The 19,991-nt window shown below is 40.5% G+C and overlaps 1 protein-coding gene across 1 annotated transcript in view; it reads right to left on the bottom strand.

The window, feature by feature from the left end:
• The window catches only part of PAK6 (p21 (RAC1) activated kinase 6), a 59,295-nt gene extending 55,375 nt beyond the window's left edge, over positions 1 to 3,920 (bottom strand). Inside the window, 2 exon segments of the mRNA XM_051977069.1 lie at positions 2,058 to 2,217; positions 3,662 to 3,920. Coding sequence (XP_051833029.1) covers positions 2,058 to 2,217; positions 3,662 to 3,679 — 178 coding nt within the window. The 5' untranslated portion in view covers positions 3,680 to 3,920.
• Positions 3,921 to 19,991: the final 16,071 nt, after the last annotated feature.

The following is a 19,991-nucleotide window of genomic DNA, read 5'->3' as shown; positions in this document are numbered from 1 at the left end:
TAGGACTGGCTTTTGTAAAGTCAGAACCTTTGAATAGTGTGTCTCTGGAATCCTTAGACACTGAAGTGGTTGTGTGAATGAGAGTAAATCTGGACATCAGATTCTTCATCTCTAAAATGAGTGGGATTAGATTAAATTATGTCTAAGATTCCTTTCAGTTTTAGAATTATTTTTCTTGTCTTTAATCATTTTACAAGTTATTTTAAAATTATTTTTTCCATTTGTAATCAATTTTTAATTTATCAAATACCTGCAAAAATAGTTTTCATCATTAACCTTTGCAAATAGTTCTAGAATTCGCAAGAGGGTGGAGATAGTACTGGACCTGGCATCAAAAAGCCTTCTGTTTTAATCCCTCTGTGGATGATTAGTAGTTTAGGGACTTGTAAGAAATTACTGAACCTCACTGAGCTTCAGTTTCCTCATCCACAAAATGGGGCTGGCTAAAGGACTTAAAAAGCACTCTATAAACCTTAAATCACTTTATAAATGTAAGCTATGTTTATTATTTCTCTCTTGAAAATAATAATCATGGCTCACACTTACATGGCAATTTACAAGTTCTGTTTGGGAATTTTTGGTTTATTTTGTTTTTCTATCCAATAAATATTTATTAAGTGTCTAATATGTGTCAGGCATTGTGGATACAATTAATAAAAAGGAATTTATATTCTAAAGGGAAAGACCATGCACAAATGGAAGCAGGAAAATGGGTGTTGGGGGCATGTTGTTCTGTGGAATTGAAATCCGGCAGAGCATTAGATACGTGAAAGGATTCTATTTGTTTTTTAGAGTCTTCACAACCTGGCCATGACCTATCTTTTCTGTCTTCCTATACTTTACTACCCTTCATATTCTCTATGGTCCAATAACACTGGCCTTATTGCCATCCCTGGAACACAATATTCTGTTTCCATGATGGCCAACAATGACCATTCCCTTTGATTCTGGAATGCTCTTGCTCACACTCAGTGTATTCCACTTGCTTTTGCCTTTTTTTTTTTTTTTTTTTTGGTAGTAATATCTCCAGTACTTAGCACAAGTGTCTGGCAATATTAGATGCTTAATAAACACTTGTAGACTTGGTTTACTGACTGAAGTGCAATATCTCTTTAAATACCTTTAATAGCCCTATGAGGTAGATTGTATATTTTTAGCTTCATTTTAAAGAAGATGCAACTGAGAGATGTAGTGAGGATAAAAGAAACAAAAGCCCCAACAAAAAAACAAAAACAAAAATAAAAAACAAACCAACCACCACCACCACCACAAAAAAAAACAAAAAAAAAAAACAAAAACAAAAATAAAAAACAAACCAACCACCACCACCACCACAAAAAAAAAAAAAAAAAAAAAAAAAAAAAAACAGAAAATCCTCAAAGAACCAGGTATGTCTTGAGTAAGAACAAGAAAGGAAACAAAACCTGCCATTGATACAACTTGCATTCTAGGGATGTGGCTACTTTACTGTGAGAAAGGCTAAATAAAAGGAATTTGACCAGATTAATCAGTTTGGCTGGCATTAAGTCACCAAAGTATCAGTTTCCTGGAGTGCAGATCCGCCTTCCCAGTCACCAGACATCTAACTATCATCTTGAGAATGTTTCCTACTTCTTTCTAGAACCCGAGCTAGCAGGACAGTTTCTCAATCTTATTTCTCAACCTGTGAACTCAGAACCCTAATCTAGGATACGTCACTTCACCCCAGGGATGAAAATCAGAGCTGATAAAAAGCACCAGCCCCTGCCAGGTGTGTGTAATGGGGCTGGGGAACAAGCACGTGTAGTAGATTATAGGGCTGTTTGCTGCAGGAATACTCATGAATCCATGCTGAAGAAATGAGAACTTTTTTTTTTAAGGAATTACTTCTCCCCTCTCACCTCCTCTCTCATTATCACCCAGTTCCTAAGAGGCAATTGACTAGTAAGGCAAGAAAGAATCCCAGGTATTCCTAAGAAAGGAACTTCGGTATCTAGGGAAGGTATCACCTTCTTCAGATGTCTGCCAGAGAGATCCCTTCCCACCCAAGCTCTTGCAAATATAAAAGCTGTACTCACCACTTACTGGCTTTTTCCCCCCTTTCCTTTTCTTCCTTGCTCTCTTTACTCCAATGTGGACAGAGCTTTCAAAGATCTTGGAACCATATGGAAGAGTCCTTAACCACAGGACCTTATTCAGTGAGCCCCCAGTAAAAAAAGATCCAGGTGCTGCTGTTTGCTGAAACAGATCAAAAATAGCAGATCAATATAGCAAATGTCTTTTGAAAATTGTGTCTCTGGTCATCTTCCAGGATATTCCAAACTTTCCCCTGCCAGATCTCACCTCTGATGAAAAAGGGGATGGTGGGTTTCATGTTTGGACTAAATGAGAGGGCAATAGTATTCTAACAAAGTCATGGGTTGTAGTGCCTCAGATTACAAAAATCAAAGACCCCCTCTGGAAGGAACCTCAGAAGCCATCTAGCCCATTCTCTCACTTGGCACATGAGGAAACTGAGGCCCAGAGAGGTTAAGTGATTTGTCCAACTTCATACCAAATGGAAGAGTCAGGAGTGGAATTTGAATCCAGGCCTCCTGGCTTCAAAATCCACTTGCATTGCATTCTCTGATCCTCTGTTAGCCCAGAAGCTGCCACCAATAATCTGAAAGTACTAGTACTCTTGGCATCAAGGAAAGGGGTAGTTTTTACTTTTGTGTGCATATCTTTCCAGAAATAGCCCGTTAAATTCCAATACATTTCCACCAATCATTCCTTCTTAGCTGCCTCCTGGATAGTCATTGATTCTCTATACTAGAACATCCCCATTTCCTCGACTCCTCAAAGGCAAAGACAGAAATCTAGAACCCTTGATAATACCTAGCCCGGTGCTCAGCCTCTGTAAAACTCAGCCCCGGAAAAGATAAGAAAAATTCCCATTCTCAAAAAAAAATCAGATTTCTACTTTCTTAGAGCACCTTCAGGAAGATTTCTGAGCACACCTTTTCATATTTCCTTTCTCCTCTACTCTCCGTATAATCAGAGATAGCTTTTTTCTCCACCCCACCCCAACCTCAATCTCCTTCCCGCCCTCCCTCTGCGCTCCCCTCTTCCCCCCCATCCTCCACCTTCTACACTCACAGCCGGGACAAAAGGACCCGAGCCAAGGAGAATGAACCGCACTTAGTTCCGAGTCCAGCTCCCAGTTGGAGGAATCCGACAAACTTGTCAATCATCAAGAGGGGAGAACGGACAAGCGATAGGGGTTTTTCCACTTCCCCGTCCCCTCCACAGCCGAGCTAGGACAAGCTTTCCCATTCCCATTATCCGGGGAAAAGGGAGGGAGGAACCCCACCTGCCAAGATGTGCTGAGTCCCAGAGAAACTTAGGAGAGGCGGGAGCACGGCGGGAGTGGAGGGTGGGAGGCGACAGCTGGGGGTGGGGAGAGGAACAGAAGGGAGGCAGAGACCCTGGCTTACGTGTTTGGACTGTGCTGGCTTCACCTGGCTGAGGTCTGACTCAGGGTGTGGCGTCAGGTGAGACACAGCCCACGTTCATTTAACCAGAGAAAAGCCATGGAGGAAGCGGGCAGGCGGACCCAGCTCTGCTGGGCTTCTCTTCTTCCTGACCCTCTCCCTGGGGAGCGGGAAGGCCTAGGGAAGAGGCCACCCTCCGCCCCCCTCACCTGGGTGCCACCAGCCATTGGGAGAGAGGTATCCCCGCCCAGCCGCTTTCATCTTGCTTCCGAGAGCGGGCTGCTCGCTTCCTCGGCTCTCGGTCCTCGGGCCTCGCTCCGCAGTAGCCGGCGAGAAATCCCGCCGAGGGCTTCCGCTGTCACCCAAGACAGCGAGGCATTTGAGGCTGGAAACAATCCCCGCTCTCCCGGTCAGGAACCGGGCCTTGCTGAGAGAGCTGCTGGGCTCGGCTGAACTGCCCCCTTGCTGACTGTATGGTAATTAACTCATTAATTTGCATTGCAGAGGCACGGCACGTGACTCAACTCGGTTCCTTCTCCCCAGGATCTGGGTGAGTCAATTCAGGTCCATCTGCAATGGGTGAGTTACACACACACACACACACACACACTGAGAAAGTGAGAAAGAGAGACAGAGACACAGAGAGAGACAGAAAGACATAGACATGTCCTCTTTGGGTGCTCTCTCCAATTTGGACATGTCTTGCTGATTATACGGCAAAGATCTGTACCCCTGGTGAAGATGGAAAAACAATTTCCCAAACCATTCAGTTCCAATTCCTCCTCTCCCTGAAATTCCTGGCTCTAGTTGAGATCTCTTGGAAACTGCCGCATGAGTTAAATGGGATGGAACACCAAAAATCTGGCACCCGATGCTAGGTTCCAGCACCCCAGGAATGTACTGTGCTGTCTGTACCTCTTCTAAATTCTCCAAAGGGGTGTGCTCCCCCAGGGAAGGGAGTGGAAGTCCCTGGTCTGGAACTAAAAATTAGGATGGAATTCAGGGATGGAACGCGTGGAATTTCTCCCCACCTTAATCTGGTTGTTTGATGAATGCCAAGTTGGGTTTATTGGCTTACAACCTCTTCTCTCTCATCCATTATAAATGCAGAAAGTGATCCTTGCTACTATCTGTCCTGGGCAACATGGATAGGATTGGAGCTAGGGCTAAATCTTTGAATGAAGGAATGAACTAACACGCATTTATCAAGGATATCAAAAACATACACATCAAAAACATACAATAGGATGCTAGGACCAAGGGAGTTTAGGTAGCAGTCTCCCTGGCTACAGGGCCTCCCTTGCTTGTTCTTCTGTCTTAGACCTACTTAGACTATGGCCCCAACTTTCCACCAAGGGAGCTGATAGACTCATCTTTGGCTCTCTATCCCTGGGGCTAAGTTTGATCTAGTGAGGGAGTGAGTTAGTGAAAGCTATAACAGATCACACTCATATCCCATCCAGCCTTCCAGTTCAGTAGGGTCTACTTGTTCATACATCGTGCTATCTTCTTCATCTTCTGTGAGCACTTCTACTGGTTTCCACCTTTTACTCTTCCTCTGAGAATAGAAACCAAATCATTGCCACTGGGCAGAGTGTGACAAACTACAAAAGATACAAAGATAAAAAATAAGAGTTCCAGGATCTGGGTGAGTCAAGTGAAGTCCATCCAAAATGGGTGAATTGAAAACACACACACAGTGAGAAAGTGAGAGAGAAAAAGAGAGACAGAGATAGAACCTTATATTCTAAGAAGAGAGTTATACAATATAGAGAGGGAAGTAGGAGACCCATCAAAGAGGCAGTTAGGTGGTACAACAGATAGAGAGCCAGGTCAGGACCTTAGGAAGATTCATTTTCCCAAGTTCAAATCTGGCCTCAGACACTTAAGAAGCTTCATGACCTTGGGGAAGTCATTTAGCCCTGTTTCCTCAACTGCATAATGAATTGGAGAAGTATGCCATTGCAAGCCATTGCCAAGAAAACCCCAAATGGGGTGATAAGAGTTAGACCAACTGGGCTGAACAACAACAGCAGACACAATTAAAGGGATTTTTGCCCTGGGAAGCCCCTCAGATTGGGAGTGGAGGTATAAGGGAGTAATTTGTCACACTGCCCAGTGGCAATGATTTGGTTACTGTTCCCAGAGATAGAGTAAAAAGTAGAAGCCAGGTAGAAATGCTCACAGAAGAAATGCTCAACATTCGAACAAATAGACTCTAGTAAACTGGATGACTGGATGGGATATGAGCATGGTCTGTCATAGTTTTCACTAACTCCCTCACTGACCAGATCAGCTCAGCCCCAGACCAGAAAACCAAAGATGAGCCAATCAGCTCCCTTGGTAGAAAGTCTCTGGAGGTCTGAGGCAGAAGGCTGCTTTTCCTGGAACAAGCAAGAGAGACCCCCATAGCCAGGGAGATGATATGATACTGAAACTCCATAAATCCTAGCATCCTAGTGGGAAGCTGGATGGGATGAAAAGCATAGTCTAAGACCAGCTAGAAAGAATGGGTTGTAAAGATGCGGATTCTCTGACCTCTGATAGCTGACTGAAATAGCTGGCATTTGCTCCAGAGAGGCACATAGAAAGAATGCTAAACTTGGAGGCTTTTTAAGACCAGGTTTAGAACTCTGGCCTCTGCTGCTAGGTGGCCCAATGAATAAAGCCCTAAGCCAGGAATCAGAAAGAGCCTAGTTCAAATCTATGCTTAGATATTCAGTGTGATCCTGGGCAAATCCCTTAACCTCTGCCTCAGTTTCATCATCTGTCAAATGGGATCCCTCAAAGATTATTGAGAAGATCAAAGAAAATAATATCTTTAAAATACTTACCATAATTATCCTAATGTCTGGCACATAATAGGCAGTTAGTAAATGCGTATTGCCTCTCTACCATCAAATTGATAGGATCTTATTTGGATATTGGGGAGGCAACATGGTATAGGAAAGTGGTATGTGGTATGTGGTGTGGTGAAAAGGGCTTTGCATTTATAGTCCCACATCCTGGGTTTGAGAAACTGGAATTAATCATCTAACCCTGATGAGCCCCAATTTCTTATGTTACCTATCACAAAGTCTATTATAAAATAAACATTTCCTGAATATTATAGCAATATGTAAATGTGAGCTGTTAGAAAACAGTTATGATCAAAAGTTTCATTTTAGTTTCATTGTCAAATGCTAAATGTTACCATGAGGTTTTTCTTGATCCCCCAGATGTTTGGGTCTCCTTCCAAAAATTACCTTGCATTTATCTTATATATTGCTATATGTATTTATTTTATGTATATTTCATTGTGGACATTTTGCATTCCCTTCCCCCACCCCCCACCCTGCTTTGGGAACAATTTTTGTCATTGTATCATCAGGAATAGGACTGCACTGGTAAATTATTTCAACTATTTTTTTAATTAAAGTTTTTTAATTTTCAAAAGATACACATGGATAATTTTTCAACATTAACCCTTGTAAAACTTTGTGTTTCAAACTTTCTCCTCCTTTCTTCCACCCCCTCCCCAGATGCAAGTAATCCAATATATGTTAAACATGTTAAAATATGTGTTAAATCCAATATATGTATACATATTTATACAATTATCTTGCTGCCCAAGAAAAATCAAATCAAAAAGAAAAAAATGAGAAAGAAAATAAAATGCAAGCAAACAACAAAAAGAGTGAAATGCTATGTTGTGATCCACACTCAGTTCCCACAGTCCTCTCTCTGGATCTAGATGGCTCTTTTCATCAGAAAATCATTGGAACTGGTCAGAATTATCTCATTGTACAACTAGCTTTTCATGTACTCAAGACACCCTTTTAGATTTAATACATTATTTTTGTTTTTCTTCCTGGGTTATTTATACCTTCTGAATTCAATTCTCCCTGTGCAACAAGAAAACTGTTCGGTTCTGCACACACATATTGTATCTAAGATATACTGTAACCCATTCAACATGTAAAGGACTGCTTGCCATCTGGGGGAAGGGGTGGAGGGAGGGAGGGGAAAAATCGGAACAGAAGTGAATGCAAAGGATAATGCTGTAAAAAAATTACCCTGGCATGCGTTCTATCAATAAAAAGTTATTAAAAAAAAAAAAGATTTAATACATTATTAACATTTTCTCCATCACTTTAAGTTTAGAAAACCAATACAAATGAAAAATCAAGCTCTGATTTGTAGTGTTTGCTAATGTCTTAAACTTGCAAAGTGAAACAGGGTCAGGCAGATAAGACAGTGTGATGGCAATTACACTTACTTGGAAGTTCTAGGTCCTGAGTTCAAATCCTACTTGTGTGATTTGCCAATTCACTTAAATTTTCTGAGCCTCAGTTTCTTCATTCATAAAATAAAGGAGCTGTACTAGATGATCTCCAAGATCCTTTTTAGCTCCAGATCTCTATAACCCTATGACCTCTAGGATAATTTCCAACTTTGAAAATCTATAATGATAAATGATTCTACATTTGAAACTACTGGATTGTGCTTCTGTTCACTGAGGTAGTCAAAGAATTTTGCAGTTGCCCAGAATAAAATCATAATGTAGATCTGGAAAGGAGTTTAAGGGTCACTATCGGTGACCTCTTAGACCTTAGTTACCAATATTGAACCCTTCATTTTACAAGGGAGAAAAGAGTGCATAACCAGTAAATATCTTTGAAGCTAGATTTTTCTGATTCTAAGTCCAGTTCCCTATCCACTCCTATAGGTGAAATACCGGTGAGGACTTGGTGATTTTTATACCCTTTTCACACTTACTGTCCACTACCCACTCCAGCCCCTCGTACTGTCCTTTAACTTGAGACAAAATAGAATCGGGTACCAGTGAAGGAAGTAGTCTAGATGACAAGGTCCCTTCTGACTCATGGATCTCAGCTGGCATGCCCTGAGCATGAACCCCCAACTCATTTTTGAACCACAGGCATGCTAGTCAGGACTGGGAGTCTTTCATTGGCCACTAAAAAATCTTCAGGCTGTAAAGGATTTCTGGGCACTGTGATTCAGCATTTCATCATCAAGGAGAGGCTTGGGACAAAGTAAAATTATGGGCATGGTGCCTAAGCTTTTTGTACCTCCGTTTCCTCCTCTGTAAAATGAGAAGGCTGGACTTGATGCCTTCTAAGGTGCCTGCAGCTCCAGCTCTATTAAGTTATTACACCAGGACATAAACATCTCTTCCCTGGGAGAAATCTAAGCCCTGACAGCCAGAGAGATGGATTACAACCATCTCAGAACACCATGACGAGTGTGACAGAAGGGACAAATCCTTCCCAGCATTCCCTTTCAGTGAAGAGTAGAGCCGTTTGAACCTGTTGCAACATCCAGAGAACAAACAGTGAGAGCCAACTTTACTAGGTTGGGGCCAAAGAGGAAAGATACAGATCTACTTGTGGTTATAAATACAAACACATTATCATTTCCTCTACACGTTTGGGCAAAGTGGCTGGAAAACCAGATGTAGGAACTCTAACACCTTCACCTGCAGTGTCTAAAGACCCTGGAGGGATTAGATTGAGATTGAGGAAAAAGCAAGAGGGATGGATAGGTGGGAGATACAGGGACAGCAGTAGGACTTTAATGAGACTATGTATGAAGAATCTAGCTCATTCTACACAGGTCAAGGCTCCTTGTGTAGGAAAGTAGGAAGCTGCTGGTCTCAAGGGTTGTCCTAACCTAACCTCAGTAGGGTATGAGCGCCCAAGAAATAGGAGGAGGGACTGTTAGATGAGGTGCCTCTCTATGTCAACATGAATTTGGCTATCGTTATCTCCTCATTTATATAAGGAAGCATTGGATGAGGTGTAATCCTCTGCACTTTATTTTATATAGAAAAGAAAGGGTACTTGAGCTTCACAAGATTGCCAAAGGGGTCTATACCAAGAACTTCTGTTCTAGATCAATGAGCTTCAGTTGGAATGGGGTAGGACCCCTTTTTAATTGCATGAGCTAGCATGCACACACGCACAAGCATGAACATACACACACACACACACACACACACACACACACACACACACTCATTAAGAACCTAGGAGTATAGAGGGTGAGATAGGAAAAGGGGATCTTCTCTCAGAAAGGAGGAGCTGCCCTGAATCTTGTACTTGCAGATGGTGTTGGGTTTACCCAGCCAGGAGCCAATGCCATGCCTGAAATCTTCTCAACAGACTGTCTAGCATACACAAACAACACTTCCAGCCAAGTAGGCAGGGTGCCTGCTGCCAGAGAGGGAGCTGGCCCAGAGAGGGGGCTGGTCCACTGCCTGCCAGGCTGTGCACCCACTTGAAGGCTGGGATGGCTGCCTTTCCCCTGAGGCACAAGGGGAACTTCATCAGTTATATAGCCTCCTCTTGCAGCAGCCAAGTACAAGGAGAGCTCATTTTGGGAAGCAAGAGACTCTTCCTTACATAATCCCTTTTACTTCTTAGATGTCTTTCTTATTTGTAACTTCACCTCCCTCCTCCTTTAGAAATCTAGAATTTGAACCAATCTGAAAGACATCTAGTCCAATCCTTTCATTTCATGGATAAGAGAATTGGGGCTTCAAGGACTTTCAATGATTTGTCCAGTTACGGGGATAGGATTTGAATCCAGGTCCTCTGATTTCAGAGACAGTGGCCTTCCACTGTCCTCTGCTACCTTTCTTTCCTAGTCAGAATACAACTCCTGCTCTTTTTTGTGCTTCATTTTATTGCACTTTGCAGATACTGTGTCTTGAAAGTTTGTGGCAAACCTGCACTGAGCAAGTCTACTGATGCCATTTTCCCAATAGCATCATTGTAGCTCTATACATTGTATCTGTAGGTCATATTTTGGTATTTCTCTTAATATTTCAGATTTTTCCATTATTAGTATATCTGTTTTGGTGATCTGTAATCAGTGATCTTTGATGTTATTATTGTAATTGTTTTGGAGTGCCACAAATTGAACCCATACAAGACAGTGAATTTAATCAATAAATATTGAGTGTGTTCTGACTATTCTGCTGACTGGCCATTGCTCTGTTTCTCTCCTTCTCTTCTGGCCTTCCTAATTGCAAAGTCACAACAATATTGAAATTAGGCCAGTAAATAACTATATAACGACCTCTAAATGATTGAGTGAAAGGAGAAATCAACCGATGTAACAAATTTCATTGTTGTCTTCCTTTAAGAAATTGCCATAAGCCACCACAATCTTCAGCACCTGATCAGTCAGCAGCCATGGACAATGAGGTAAGACCCTCCACCAGCATAAAAAATATGATTCACTGAAAGCTCAGATAATGGTTAATATTTTTAAACAATAAAGTATTTTTTAATTAAAGAATGTACATTTTTAAAAGACACAATACTATTGCTCATTTAATAGACTATTTTTTATAATGTTAACCTAACTTTTTTATGTGCTGGGAAATAAAAAAAGTTGTGACTCACTTAATTGCCATATTTGTTTTATTATGGTCTGAAACAGAACCTGCATGTATGCCTATATTTTGCTGGAGATTATAAATAGGAAAATCATTAAAATAGATGCCAATGAATTATGCCATTTATTGCAATGGCATTGTAGGGAGGATAGAAGGAAGAGGGCCTTCAATCTGATATTCCAAACCTTCTGGGATCTCTGTAGACTTTAGTTTTAGCAAAAGAAGTGAGAAGAGCTGGACCCTCCTAGGGATTTGCTATGATCTAATTCCTGCAAGTTTCCTGTACCTTTCTCAATCTCAGTTTCCCTAATGATACAATGAAGAGTCTTCCCTCTGCATACACCTTAATTAAGAATTAATTTACAATTACATGGTCCTGTGTAGGTTTACCAGACACTTTCCTTACTGCAGATGCAAATGATATTGGTATCACTATCCCCATTTTACAGCTGAAGAGCCAGAGGCTTAGGAAAATTTTCCTGAATCATAAAGGAAGGAAAAGGATCCACATGTGCAAAAATGTGTGTAGCAGCTCTTTTTGTACCCATCAATTGAGGAATGGCTAAATAAGTTGTGGTACATGAAGGTGATGGAATATTATTGTTCTTTAAAAGATAATGAAAAAGCTGGTTTTAGAAAGACTTGGAAAGATTTATATGAACTGATGCTGAACTAAAAAAGTAGAACCAGGAATACATTGTACTCAATAACAGCAAGAATGTGTGATGATCAACTATGAAAGACTTGCTTCTTTTCAGTGGTTCAGTGATTCAAAGCAATCCCAATAAACTTTGGACAGAAAATACCATCTGCCTCCAGAAAAAGAACTAATGAGAATGAATGTAAATCAACACATGATATCTTCACTTCTTTTTTCCATTTTTTAATCTCTCCATTTGCCTCCAGAAAAAGAACTAATGAGACTGAATGTAAATCAACACATGATATCTTCACTTCTTTTTTCCATTTTTTAATCTCTCCTATGCTTTTTCCCTTTTGCTGTGATTTTTCTCTCCCATCATGATTTGTAAAACAATGTGTATTAAAACAAACAAGAAAAAAGAAAAAAAAATTTCCTGAACTTGCCTCTTTTTAACAATGAAATGATCCAGACTAATTCCAATAGACTTGTGATGGAGAGAGCCATCTACATCTAGAGGGAGGGCTATGGTTACTGAATATGAATCACAATATAGCATTTTCACTTTATATTGTTTGTTTGCTTCTTTTATTTCCTCTCTTTTTTTCTCTTTTTGATCTGATTTTTCTTGTGCAGCATGATAAATGTAGAAATAAATGAATAAAAAGCTTTTTTAAAAAAAGAAAAACTATCTTTGCACATATTTAGAAAATTTTTTTAAAAAACTATAATCATTTTTAAAAAAGTTTTCCTGAGGTCACAGGGCTAATAAGTAGTGTTACCTCTAGCTTTGTTCCTGACTTTCTGGACTTCAAAGCCATACTTCTACTGCTATCTCACTCTGGAATTTCCCTCATTACTGAAGCCTCCTCCTCCTGTAATGTCCTACTATTCTTGTGACCTCTCACTAAGGAATCTCTCTTCCCAAATCCTCCATTTGCTATTTTATGGAGACCCAGACTGACTTGCCTTCAATATCCTCCCAAACCCAATCCTGTCTTTCTGGACTTCAGAATCATACCCTTTGATTGAGTACTTTTAATTCTCTTGCCTTTTCCACCTACTTATCAGCTCTCTCTTGTATGTTATCTTTCCTCTTTACAATTCAAGCTTTTTGAGGACAGGATTTTCTTTGTGCTTGTATTTGATTCCCAGATTTTGACATAGTACCTAGCAAATAGTAAGTACTTAAGAGCTGTCCTTCCTTTCATGTGATACAAACAGGATTTGAGCACAAGCCATCAAATCTCTGTTCTGAGTACATCATAGTTAATAAGTTCCTACATAGGAGAGGATATAGGACTTCTTGAGAAAGTGGTACCCTCTCACAGGGCAACTTGATCATAGTACTAAACTTTTATGTTATTTTTCAGTTGTTTTCAGTTGGTCCTACTTTTTGTGACTCCACTTGGGGTTTTCTTGACAAAGATGCTGGAATGGTTGGCCATGTCCTTCTCTAGCTCATTTGACAATTAAAGAAACAGGCAATCAGGATTAAGTGACTTGCCCAGTATCATACAGCTAGGAAAGGTCTAAGGCTGGATTTTAACTCAGGAAAATGAATCTTCCTGACTCCACTCTATCCACTGCAGCATTTTCTATTCATTATGCTACCTACACTATTCCCTTTGTTCTCAATTCTCTCAATTGTACAGCAGAAAGGCCATTTGGCCCAAGTTTTAACAAAGTTTCCTGGCAAAAAATTAACTGCCCAGGGTATTTAAGTTGCTTAAATTTAAGTGGCTTAAAAGCCACTTCTTCACCTACCAGAATCCCAAAAAGGGAAGGTCTTTTCACAAGTAGATTAATTTACCCTGGGAAGAGCTAGGAAATAGGAAAGGCCTATCTTTGCTAACTACTCTCATTTCAAAGCTATGATGGATTCACTTAATATCTTTTTCCAATTTCTTTGAAGTCCTTGCTCATAGTGGCCTTTTATGCCCCCACTGAAACCCATTCAACCAACAATTTAGATGCTTGGCTGATGTTGCTAAGCAAAGAACTAATAACAAGAAACCACCTCCTGTTTAGAACCTTCCCTCCTCTTTCCTTGAAGGTTAATTGTCTCCATGGATTTGAGAGATGGAAATATTCTCTATGATTTAGTGGACAGTCTGCCAATGAGTCAACAAACATTCTTAAATACTTCCTAAATTCCAGCACCTGTATTAATCACTTGGGATTCAAAAAAGGCAAAAACCTTGTCCCTGCCCTCAAGGAGTTTATTAGAGAAGACAACATATAAAAAAGATTGTGTACAAATAAAAGATGTATGGAGTAAATGGAAGACCATCTCAGAGAGAAGGCCCCAGAGCCTTTTGGAGAAGTTGACATTTGGGGTGGCTTTAAAGAAAACTAGGCTCATGTAAACACCTCCATGCTTTTCTTACTTCAGGTACTGATATAAATAACCCATGTTAAGAGGGTTGGATCTCTTAAGAGGCAGCTTTCCTCGATAAGAAATATTTCTTCCTACTGGCAAGGACTTCTCAGCCTTCCCTGGCCTTGAAGGTTACCTGTTTTGCTACGGGAGTCCTGGCTTTCCCAGGGAAACAGTGGAAAGACCATTTATAGCAGAAGTCAGAGAACCTGGGTTTTATTATTGTGGAACCTGGGATAAATCATTAACATATACTGAGCCTTAGTTTCCTGAAATTGGGACTATAAGATCGCTAAGATTTCTTTAACTTGAAAATGATTTTTAAAATCCCAAAATAGTAAAATTTTAAAAATAATTTCAGAAATAAGATAAAATTAAGTGCTAAATTATAAAGTACAGACTCTAAGCCATAGAAAGTTAGGGGGGATCAATGGAAGGTTGGAATAATTAGGAGAGGCTTCATGGAAGAGGTAGGATTTGAGCTGGGGACTGAAGGATGAGAAGCACTCTTGTAAATGTGGAAAAATTTTTGTAAGAGTTATGAGGGCTGCAGGGGGACTTTGATTTTCTTTTTCTCTCTTTTTTTTAATATACATTACTTTATGAATCATGTTGGGGGAGAGAAAAAAATAGAAAAAAAAAGAGTGATCATAGCATGTGTTGATTTACATTCAGTCTCTTCAGTTCTTTTTCTGAATGCAGATGGCATTTTCTGTCCAAAGTCTATTGAGATTGCTTTGAATCACTTACCCACTGAGAAGAACTAAACCTTTCAGAGTTGATCACTGCACATTCTTGCTGTTATTGTGTAAAATGTATTCCTGGTTCTGCTTGTTTAGCTCAGCATCAGTTCATATAAATCTTTCCAGGCCTTTCTAAAAATCAGCTTGTTCATCTATCACCTTCGTGTTCCACAGCTTGTTCAGCCATCCTCAATTGATGGGCATCCACTCCTTTTCCAATTCTTTGCTAGCTCAAAAAGAACTGCTACAAACATTTTTTGCACATGTGGATCCTTTTCCCGCCTTAGATCCCGCTATAGATCCAATAATGGCACTGCTGAATCAAAGGGTATGCACGGTTTTACAGCCCTTTTGACATAGTTCCAGATTGCTCTCCAAAATAGTTGGATCATTTCTCAATTCCCCAACAATGTATTAGTGTCCCAGTTTTCCCATATCCCCTTCAACATTTATCAATATCTTTTCTTGTCATCTTAGCCAATCAGAGAAATGTGAGGTGGTACCTCAGAGTTGTTTTAATTTGCATTTCTCCAATCAATAGTGATTTAGAGCATTTTTTCATATAATTATAAATGGCTTTAATTTCATCATCTGAAACTTGTCTCTTCATATCCTTTGATCATTTGTCAATTGGAGAATGACTTGTATTCTTAAAAATTTGACACAGTTCTTCATGTATTTTGAAAACGAGACCTTTATCAGAAATACTATCTGTAAAGATTTTTTCCCAGCTTTGTACTTCCCTTTTAATCTTGTTTCTGTTGGTTTTGTTTGTGCAAAAACTTTTTATTTTAATGTAATCAAAGTTGGGGACTTTGATTTCAAGAAAAAAGGCCCAGAATGAGTGACAATGAGACAATAACACAAGAAAAAGGGAACAAGCATCTGTTAAATACCTACTATGAAAAAAAAAAGTACCTAATATGTTCTAGGCTCAGTTCTAAGCTATCTCATTTGATCCCCACAACAATCTTGGAAGATAGATGCTTTTATGATCCCCATTTTACAGTTGAGGAAACTGAGGCTGAGAAAGATTAAGTGATAAACTAGTAAATGCCTGAGGCTGCCTTTGAACTCAGGTCTTCCCCACGGCACTCTATCCAATGACAGCTAAGAGTTCTAAGGACAAAGGCTTTTGAATTGAAAAAGGACTTTAGAAAATACCAAATCCATACCTCTTCCCTATTTCTACTTTTACAGAAGAAATTGTAAGAAAAGATTAAATCATTTGTCCAAAATCTTTGTTATTGTTCAGTCTTCTTCAGCCATGTCCATCCTTTCATGACCCCATTTGGAGTTTTCTTGGCAAAGATATTGGAGTAGTTTGCCATTTTCTTCTCCAGACTGTTTTACAGGGGGGAAACTGAAGCACACAGGATTAAGTTACTTGCTCAGGATCACAATTTATCTGTATCTGCGGATAAATTTGAATGACAAAGATGAGTTGCTGACTCCAGTCCAGACACTGTGCACTATGATCACCACGTGCCCTTGCAGTTTATAGAACATTATGGAAAGTAAAACAGAAGTGGTGACTTGTCCAGAATCATACAGCCAGGAAATATCTGAAGTTGGATGCAAAGTTTTTCCCACTCCAGTGATCTACCCATTGCACCAAGCTGCCTCTACATATTCAGGACAGATGCCCAATGTTTTCATACTATCCCATTCTTGGGGGCGGGGAGGGGAGTGAACACATTCACATTTACTAAGGTACAATATGTTATTCTTAGCAGAAGTACATACATTTTAAAAGAAGACCAGAGGGAAAGGGCAACGACTAATTTAGAAGAACAAATGACTAATGGTAAGATTTCAGGCAACAGTGGGAGTTATAATACTCTTTTGGTTGGGAGAAGATGCCCCCTCAAATATAATCCCACATATGAAGAGGCCTGTTCTTTCCAGTTGATGTTACTTGGCAGAGCCCCAAGACAATTTGAATGGGACAAATGGGTTATGTGGCAGTGACATTCACAGAACCTAGGTTAAAATTCTGCCTCTGACTTCTATGGGGATTCAGTTTCCCCATCTGTACAAAGAGGAGTTTGGATTAGATGGCCTCTGAAACTCATGGGCTCTTAGGTGAAGAAGGAGTCTGTGGAAGTGGAACATTGCTTATGAAGTCTGATTTTTTTAGTGCATGGATTGGTTTTGTTGAATTTTTATTCTTTTCTTCCTACTTTTTTATTCTGTTATTCGATATGGCTCTTTGGGACACGAGAGAAGGAATGTAGGGAGAAATGCAAGTGACATAAAACAAACGAAAACAGTAAAATTTATTTCTTTAAAAAAAGGTCTATGAAAGTGGAAAAGAAAAAACAAGAATAATAGGTACTACCCAGGGATGAGTGAGGTCCCATAATGGAAGACCCTAAACCAGCAGGGAACCCCTGAGTACTGTACCAGTGGGGAAAGAAGATGGGGAGGGGTGAGGGATAGATCATGGAAAGGAGGTTGGAATAGCAATTAAAACTCCCTTTGTTTAATTCACATGAGGGATGAAATAGCTACCAAAAACAAACACCTCCTGCATAATTTCATGTTAGCGTGGGCCCTGTTCCTCCTCAATTATATGGGAAAGCGCTTTGTAAACTATAAATCACTATACAAATAGGTGGGGCTGTTGTTGTTCCTCATTAGTTCATAATCAAGCTATTTTTTTCCTTCAAGATCATTCTCTTCATCATTATCTGACATTACTCATAGACACGGATGGACTCCAGGCCATGTTCCACCCTCAGAAGGCTTTCTGTCCTGTGGACAGATGGACTGCACAGGTAGAGCACTTAGACAACATCTTGTGGCTTCAGATTTCCCTAGCAAGTCCCTAAGTGGTTTACCCTGGGTTTGAAAAAAACAAGTTGAAGAGAGGGTGACTCCATTCCCCTAACGCCACTCCCTCCCAGTCCTGAAGATCACTTGGTGATACACAGGTGGGCATGAGCTGAGTGGATCCTTCTAGTGATGATGGGGTAGAGCACAAAACACTTGCTAGACTTAGGAAAATGCCTCCATGGCAATTGGGATGAACTGTGTCTAGAGACCTAGAACATTAGAGCTGGAAGGGACATAGTCCCAACCCTTTATCTTACACATGAGGAAACTGAGTCAGAAACTGGGACTTGCCACTATCTGAATTCAGATTTGAACTCACGAAGAGCTTTCCTGACTCCATGCTCAGCACTCAGTGCACTATGGCACCGCCTAGCTGCAGCAATAAGCCACTATATCAGAAGGCATTCAATACCTTTAGTTTTGACGACAAACATAATGAGTGAGGGGATAGTACAGTCAGAAGGTGAGCAGGTGTGGATTTGGTCCCAGCTCTGTTGTGAGATCTTGGGCAAGTCACTCGTTCTCACTGTACCTGTTTCATCATTTGATGAGTGAATCAAAGTTAAATTTCACTAGATTCAATTCAATTTAGCCAGCATTTATTAGGCATTTTTTTATGTGCTGGTCAGTGGGCATGTAGAGACCCTTAGGGATAGCTGTAGAAACAGGCTTTCAGAGAGTTCAATTACTTAGCCAAAGTATCTGAGGCAGAATTCAAACTCAGGTGTTCCTGCCTCCAGGTCCAGCCCTCTGCTTACTGCACCACCACTAGACTCATTAGATCACAAATTTAAAACTGGAATAGATCTCGGAAGCCAGCTAATGCAACCCCCTTATTTTACAAGTGAGGAAACTGAGGTCCAAGATGGAGGAGTAGTGACTTGCCCATAGTCACATGGGGGATAAGCATCAAATATAGGATTTGAATCTAGGTTCTCTAGCTCCAGAGTCAACCCCCCAAATCCCAGAGAAAGTAAGCTCAAAAATTAAGGTTCTACATTTAATCTATATTGGATTGCTTGCTACCTTGGGGGGGGGAGGGAGAAAAATTTGGAACACAGTTTTCCAAACATGAATGTTGAAAACTATTTTTACATGTATTTGGGAAAATAAAGTATTGTTTAAAAATTAAAATTCTGTTTCTCTTTTGTCTTTGTATCCCCAGTTCTAGCACAATGCCAGGAATATAGTAGGCACTAAATAAATGCTTATTGATGAATTGATTGACTCCATTGGAGTCTTTTTCAGGTCTAACATTCTATGATGATATGACTAGGGTATTTTGATGAAAATGAATTCATCTCTGAATTGGATCTTCTTAATTTGAATTTTCCCCTACCTATCTATGAAACACCACAGCCAAAACCAGGTATAGCCTCAGCTCTTTCTCCCTGGCTGGTCTGTGTTTTGTGCAGGACTTAAAAAGGAGTCTGGTTTGAAGGGGAATGGAAGTTGGAAAAGTTCCTTGTCGGGAGCCAGCAATCTAGAAACCAGTCCTTCCAGTTTTAACCCCGCAGTTGCTGCACACGGTCAGTTCAGTCAGAAACAAAGGAGTATGGGAGCAGGATGAGTGACAGGTTTATTCTCATTTCCCTCTTGTAGGCTGCCTTGGTAACTGGACAGGCCAGCCAAACTAGGTTAAGACATTGGAAAAGACTAGCTGACTCTCCAAAATGAACCTCTGAATTCCAGACTGTCAGATTCACTCTTTGGGACATCACCAGGACATTCTCTTTAACTGTTTCTCAGTCTGGGTCAGCAGCATTTGATGCCCTTTGGGGCTCAAAGCTGGGAACATAGTTCCCTCTTTCTTGCTTCCCTTAGCCAGAGATACATTTAATCCAAGTTTCTTGCCAGATTCATCTCAAGCATCACCTTCTACATGACAGCTTTTCTGCTTCCCCCGCTCCAATGTTAGTACCCTCCTCACCTCTCCCTCTCTTATTTCCAACATTATAGGATTTAAGTAGGTAGCAAAGAGGATATAGCTCTGGGCTTGGAGTAGTGAAGACCACAGTTCAAATTCTGCCTCAGACATTTGTCATTTATTCTTTCCTTTCAGAGGACCATTGACATCAGGGAGTGATGACTTGCAAACGAATTGATTTAAGTGAAGCTGAGTTACACAAAGAGTCAGCCTCTCTTCCTGAGTCATCAAAATCCAGCAGCAGTTCAAGATTCAAGAAGATGGATGATGGCCTAGGATGATGTGGAAAGGACCTTTGGATCCTATGGTTCCCATCCGCCCATCCCACAGGGAAAGTCTTCACACGCTTGGGGTAGACATCCCCCTCACTCACCAATGGGTTGGAGGGCTGTTGGTGACCCTCACCCTGATCTACCTCACCTGCCACGATGGTTTAACCTGGGTGTGGCTATTGCACATGCTGCTAGTAGCCACAGATGAGAGCTAGGTAACAGGTGGACACCCAAAGTGGAAGAGGACCTTGCTGAAATGTCCTTGTATTGGAGATGTTAGTCTTCTCTAAAGACTTCTAGCACCAATCTTTGGACATTTATCAGCTGTATGACC

Source organism: Antechinus flavipes, chromosome 2 (genome assembly GCF_016432865.1).
Source record: "Antechinus flavipes isolate AdamAnt ecotype Samford, QLD, Australia chromosome 2, AdamAnt_v2, whole genome shotgun sequence".
In the NCBI taxonomy this organism is placed as follows: Eukaryota; Metazoa; Chordata; class Mammalia; order Dasyuromorphia; family Dasyuridae; genus Antechinus; species Antechinus flavipes.
The sequence above is the reverse complement of the archived record's forward strand: the minus strand, read 5'-3'. Positions and strand labels throughout refer to the sequence as shown.